At 38.6% G+C, this 7184-nt stretch overlaps 1 protein-coding gene across 1 annotated transcript; it reads left to right on the plus strand.

Moving 5' to 3' along the window:
• The first annotated feature begins 3547 nt into the window (after positions 1-3547).
• LOC127900296 (uncharacterized) lies at positions 3548-4414 on the plus strand. The gene has a single exon (XM_052434922.1). The coding sequence runs from the start codon at positions 3548-3550 to the stop codon at positions 4412-4414; it is 867 nt and encodes a 288-aa protein (XP_052290882.1).
• Positions 4415-7184: the final 2770 nt, after the last annotated feature.

Here is a 7184-nt window from a genome sequence, read left to right on the forward strand (position 1 = left end):
CCAGAGGCTGGGACATCCCATAAGAAATGTCCATGGAGTTTTACTAGGTAGATAGGAAAACCTTGATCATTAAAGGCTTGAATGGGTAGGTTTTTTGTTCTGTGTGTATAGAAGTGATCATTGAAGAATAGGTAAAAGATAACCTGGGTGGTTCTGAAGACGAACTAGGTGGTGGTTTGAAAGTAAGATGAATAGTTCCATCTGAATTTTTCTGAAAATGACTTTCAGAAGTTTGTATGGGTTCAGAATTTTGATGAAATTGTTCATAATTGGACAACCATTCTAAAGGCATGAGTTTGATTAATTCTTGTTGAGGAATTTGGCTTGGGATTTGAATGATGGTTGGAATCTCTTTAAATTCGGCAAGAATCATGAGAGCTTCTGAATTTGCAGTTTGTGGAGTTGGCAAATCCAAAGCATGATTTTGCAGCCTATAAACAAGCTGATGGTGCAGGGTATCTATTTTAACTGAGGTGATTTGTTCAGCTCCTTGAAGCTGGATCTGAACTTTTAAAGTGGTAGCTAGGTTGGAATCAAGAAGTGAAAGATTAAAATTGGGATAAAAGGTAAGCAAAGTACTTCAGGCATGGAGGGTGGTTAGGACTGTGCCAATGATGGCATGCTGATATTGCTTAAACCTGGTGTCAAGTAAACCAATTCTGGCTGTGACAGGTAAGCTTTTTCTCCTATGAAGAGTGAGAATAAGACAAAAACCTCCAAGGTGAAGATGTGTATAGCCTTCACGTTTCCATGTAGAGATCAATTCTGAGGGGATTTCAAGAGTGACATATTGTTCAATATGACTGGATATATATCCTTTAGATGGGGTCGTTTGGTGGAAATCAGGGTTTTAATACTTCTAGTAAAGGAAGGTTTTTTATACAAGTGATAAGGACTGATGAGAGGTAAAGAGGATTCATTAATTTGAACAGATTCAGGAACATAGGAGTATTCAACAAGATTTTCTATTTTACTAGCTATTTGTTTAGTACAGGATTTAGGTAAAGAAAGAGTAACTGGAGAAGATGACGAAGCAGGAGTAGCTGAGGATGATGATAAAGCCATGAGATTAAGATTTTCTATTATTTAAAGCTTTAATTCCTAGGTGGTTAAACTCTTATAACCTATACCAACATCTGAGAATTTTGTGCATGGCTCTGATACCGACTTGGGCCGGGCCTAACTCAACCCCAAAAGAGCTCTCAAAGGGTGATGACTGCCCAGCGCTTATAAGCGACCAGGAGCTTTGGCTTGCCAGCGATGTGGGATAAGAGCTTATCATTCACTCTACCCTCACCCTCGGGCCTTGGCTCTGTGTTCCAGGTTGTTCTCATCCAGAAAGAATCTTTAAAAAAGACAAGGACCCTGATCGTGACCCTAACGAGACCAAATCATCATCTAAGGATGGAACCATATCTCTTTAAGAGATTTGTCACTTTGTAATAATGTAAATAAAGTACTTTATGCTTTAGCTTTTTAAAGTTGTTTGTCCTTATGTAATCATGAGGACGAAATGTTGTTTGAAACATTTCGAAAGAGTAGAAGTTTTGGATGCAACACTTGCCTTTTAGAACTTACGGACTACTGGTCCTAAGGATAGTATAGCACTATCATAGTTCATGTGTAACAATGCCACGTACCTGTATTCACCCAGTGGTATCAGAGCCAAGCGACTATTTTCTAGAGGTGGTATCATGGTTTAGTACTCAAGTATTTATTCAACACCTAGAAGAAACTCTATCAAATATGGCACAAAAGTTTTAGTAAAATCAGGTAAAGCAAGTAATGGTGCAGAAACCAATTTCTCCTTAATTAGATAAAATGCCCTTTCTTGTTCACTACCCCATTTAAATCCCACATGTTTCTTCACAATTTGAGTTAATGGTGCAGCAAGGGTGCTAAAATCTTTCACAAATCTTCTATAAAAACTAGCCAAACCATGAAAACTTCTTACCTCACTTACACTTTTAGGTGTAGGCCACTCTTTAATAGCCTTTACCTTCTCTTCATCAACCTCAATTCCTTTAGCACTTACAACATAACCAAGAAAAACAACCTGATTTGTACAAAAGGAACACTTCTTCAAATTAGCATACAACTTTTCCTTCCTTAAAACAGTCAATACACTTTGCAAATGTTCAATGTGTTCATCTAAGCCTTTGCTATAGATCAAAATATCATCAAAATAGACAACTACGAATTTACCAATAAAAGCACGCAAAACATGGTTCATTAACCTCATAAAAGTGATAGGTGCATTAGATAACCCAAATGGCATCACTAACCACTCATATAAACCATAGTTTGTTTTTAAAGGCAGTTTTCCACTCATCTCCCTCTCTAATCCTAATTTGATGATATCCACTTTTAAGATCAATTTTACTAAACACACAAGAACCATGCAATTCATCAAGCATGTCGTCAAGTCTAGGAATAGGGTGTCGATGCTTTATAGTGATTTTATTAATTGCACCACAGTCAACGCACATCCTCCATGTTCCATCCTTTTTGGGAACTAGTAAAACTGGTACCGCACATGGACTCATGCTCTCCCTCACATATCCTTTTGCCAAGAGTTCTTCAACTTGCCTTTGAAGCTCCTTTGTCTCCTCGGGGTTACTTCTATATGTAGGTCTATTAGGAATGGTAGCTCCAGGGACGAAGTCTATTTGATGCTCAATTCCCCTAATAGGTGGCAAACCGTTAGGGACTTCATTTGGAAACACATCATCAAAGTCCTGCAAAAGAGTCACAATAGCACTAGGCAAAGAAAACTTAATGCTAGCCTACTATAATTAATGCTATCATTGACAAATCTAATGTTAGCCCACCATCATTGATGGTAGAATTACCTTACACATTGACAAACTTGAAACAAAACAAACAAATGAAGTTGAAAAACAAAGGAGTCGTTGAAAATCCCAAGTCTGAACAAGCTGTAATGAATTGGTCATAACTCCTTCTAGAGAACCCCAAATCCAGCTCTGTAAAATTTATTGGAAAGCTAACTTAATTATCTTTCCAACGGTATATAGCTTACACATTACTTCTACCTCAATCAATACATTTTTTATTCCGAATTTGACCTTTCTGCATTTGATACAAATTGTGCATTTGGCTGCCCAATAACTTGAATGATGCCCACAATGCCTTGTCTTCTCTTCAAGCCCAATTCATGATGTCTTGCATCTTGAATTGTATTTTCAATCCATATTTTCTCAATTAATCCATTTAAAGCAGCTTGCATCTTTTTGGCTCTTGCTCTTGTAATTAGGCCTCCATGAATGTGCAAAGGATCACTTGAACTTTTAATGGTATTCCCTTGATGGTTCTCATCAGACATTTTGCCTGCAATTGCCCTAATAAGTCAGCTAAGTCTGTTCGTCTCATTCAGCATCTACAGCATTCCTCTATTCTTTCTGATAATGAAGACGTTGAATCCATCTTCTCCGAATAGTCCGAGCAAGATGAGCATACAGCTTTCATTCTTGTTGATCCGATAGACTCTGACCCAGATGACATTTCTGTAATCTCCACTATTCAAGAAATGAACCACATTCGTCCCAAACTTCTTGGTCCATCAGTAAAAGTTTCAGTCATCTCTTCTCAATTCCATAAACTTGTCTCAGTCATCAGTTTCCTTGATACTGGCGCACAGCACAGTATGCTTAATCCCAGAATCCTTCCTCTGGATTATTGGGAAAACCACACTGAATACTTCAGAGCTGCAAATGGAAAAGTTTTTGAAACATCTCTTATTACCAAAAAACCCATTGGTATCCAGTTCTTTGCCAACTATATCATTTGGCAAAAGATTGTTGGTTCAGATTTACCAGACAAAGATCTCCTTATCGGATTTGATATACTTCAACTGGTAAAAAACCTTTTCATTACACCAATAGGCATTAAATTCAAACCAATGTTCATGCCTTATACAGATGTCCTCCATCTGTATACAATGTTAGATACAACTCCTCCTTATACCTCTATTTCCCAAAAGTTCCTAGAACTCTGTCCTGAAAATCACTCCCATTTCACTCACCCACCACAACTCTGGAAAAATCCACAGTTTTTCATCCATCTTCCTTTCAAACTTAATGAAGATGTCAATCCTACCAAAGCCACTCATCCGGGCATGCCTCCCCCTGATCTCATTCTCGCCAAGCAAGAATGCCTTCAATTGCTTCGGCAAGGTCTCATAGAACCTACTACTTCAGATTGGGCTTGTCAAACTTTCTATGTTGAAAAACGATATGAATTAGTTTGTCGAAAAAAGAGATTAGTCATTGATTACCAGCCACTCAATGCTTTCCTTAAAGATGATAAATTTCCTCTCCCCAAGATCCAGTCCCTATTCATTCATCTTCAAGGTGCAAAGGTATTTTCAAAGTTTGATCTCAAAGCTAGTTTTTGACAACTTGGTATTTCCCCAGAAGATCGTCCCAAAACAGCCTTCTGTATCCCTGATGCTCATTATCAGTGGACAGTTCTACCCTTCAGTCTCAAAGTTGCTCCATCCTTATTTCAAAAAGCAATCGTTAAGATCTTTTCTCCAATCCTCCATCATGCTTTGATCTATATTGACGACATCCTGTTGTTTTCCCATGACCACCAAACACATCAACAACTCCGTTCAGATTTCCTAGAAATCGTGCAGACACATGGCATCATGCTTTCTGAAAAGAAAAGCAGCATAAGAAAGGAATCTATTGACTTTCTTGGCATGGTCTTAAAAGATGGTCACTACCATCTAGGACCACACATCGCAGCAGAATTAATAAAGTTTCCTAACATCGATCTCACCAAAAGGCAAATTCAACAGTTCCTTGGAATTGTCAATTATGTCAGAGACTTTATTCCCAAAGTTACGGTCCATACCAGCTAGCTATCCTGCATGCTAAAAAAGATAGCTCAGACAGATGCTGTAAAGCAACTAAAAAAGATAGCCCAGTCACCTAATCCACTCAAAATTCCCACTACCGGACAACTCATTCTCCAGACATATGCTAGTGATGACTTTTGGAGTGATATCCTCCTGGAAAAGATCGGTGACTCCGAGTCCTATTGCGCTCATGCAAGTGGACAATTCAAAGATTCAGAAAAGAATTACCACGTCATTTACAAGGAAATTCTTACGGTAAAATATGAAATCAAAAAGTTTGAATTTCATCTCATCAGCCACAAATTCCTCATCAGAATGGACAACAGTTCTTTTCCAAAGATCTTTAACTTCAAGAACAAATTGCTTCCTGACAAGCAATTGCTGAACTTAAAGACATGATTTGCAAAATACGAATACACAGTTCAACACATCAAAGGTGATAAAAATCTTATCCCTGATTTCCTCACCCGACCATCTATAAAAAGCCATGTTCTCATCTCTTCTATCCAAACCATCCCACTTATAGCCATGTATCGAACACTCCCCTTCAAAGCTTTCACTCAAAAAGCTTTCCCTCTAAACCTCACTTTTAGTTCAGCCTTCCAAATCTAAAGCTTTGCAAAGAAGCTCATTTATAGGTATTTCATGAATGTTCACAGAACCAAACCCGAAATGTTTCCCTCTCTATGCCCAAAACACTTGTTCCTCTCTGGTTTCACCATTGTTCCCCGTCTCACCATCTCTAAAGATGAGTTATGGTATATGTGGTGTCTCACAGTCCTGTTTGCTATAAAACTTGTTCTTCCTATCTGCCATACCCTTCGGCATATCTCCACACCCTAACATGCACCCACACTTCTCTGGACACTCCTCGAATGGTTTTCACCACTCACTTGGTGGCGTAAACAATTACAAAATATATCTAACTTTCATCAGTTAGATCGAATTCCAGATCAAGAAGTAGATATGTTTACTTCGGTATTCATAGTCCACATGCCATATTTCCAGCATCCTTAGAAAAAAGACTACTGGACACAGGACATGGCGTATGAATGGAAAACATTCCCTCATCCTTTCCCTCTTGACCATGATCCAACAATCATCTCCACCCTCAAAGCTTACTTGTTAGAGCTCAACAATATCCCACCTGCTCCAACAGACATTCACCACACCTCCATTGGTCCTTCTCACACTCTTGAGATTCTGCCAGACACTCAAATATGTACTCCAAGTTCCAGTTCCAGTCCTCATGGCATTCTTGTTCGAGAACAACGACCTGATTACACCAATGCTCTCTTTCAAGACACTCAAGACCCTTGGGCAGACTTTCAGTCTTTATTATAAACCCAAGAGACTCAGTACACAGTCACTGAACCAGGCTCTTCGTCTACTCTAGCTCAAGCTCAACGACCAGCAAGCCCCGAATTAGATGAAGACATCCTGATTTACCAAGAAATCCAAAGAGCAAAGGAAGAATATGAAAATGAAACTGGTGACGTGCCCCCATCCAGATTTCCCTTAACTCTATAATCGCCTCACATGGCTACAGAGTCATCTGGAAACCTCAGCTTTTCCTGATTTCAATAAAAGACATGGGTCCTACCTTGATTTAATTATGGTTTGCTTAAAGAAAAGATAAGGATCATGTCCTATCTTTATCTTTATTTTTATTTTAACTTTCCAGCTCTATTTAAGAGCTCTTCCGTCCTTGTAAAATTCAGATTGCCATCAATAATATTTCTAAGTTTTCTTAAACTTCTATGGCTTTCTAAGTCTCTCTTCTTCTTCTTCTAGGTAATGAAGAAAATACTTGAGTTATTAAACTAAGAGCGTTCATCTCTATTTTCTATACTGTGTATCAGAAAAGTCCTGATTTATTTATAAAACCAATTTAAAATAAAACTGTTTTCTCACAACATTCACCCTCTTTGAAGGTCAGAGGTGACCAGTTTTCGGGTGGTATCGTGATCAATGATTTTTGCTTTTTTAGGTTTTATATCTCAAGTACTATAGGTATATCAGCTGGAAACCAGAACTTGCGGACTACTGGTCCTAAGGATAGTCTAGCACTATCATAGTTCAGGTGTAACAACGCCATGTACCTGTATTTGGGTAGAAGGTTAACAAGACACTGCCAACATGGAGTGTGGTTAGAACAGTGCCAATAACAGCATGTTGATACTGTTTGAACCTTGTATCAAGGAGGGCAATTCTTGCTGCGACAGGTAAGCCTTTTCAGCCATGTAAGGTGAGGATAAGCCAGACACCACCTAAATGGAGGTGTGTATATCCTTCTCGTTTC

Source organism: Citrus sinensis, chromosome 2 (genome assembly GCF_022201045.2).
Source record: "Citrus sinensis cultivar Valencia sweet orange chromosome 2, DVS_A1.0, whole genome shotgun sequence".
Taxonomy (NCBI): domain Eukaryota; kingdom Viridiplantae; phylum Streptophyta; class Magnoliopsida; order Sapindales; family Rutaceae; genus Citrus; species Citrus sinensis.

What these genes read in the sequence shown, in the direction of transcription:
- LOC127900296 (XM_052434922.1), top strand. Translation starts at nt 3,548, where the DNA reads ATGAACCACATTCGTCCCAAACTTCTTGGTCCATCAGTAAAAGTTTCA.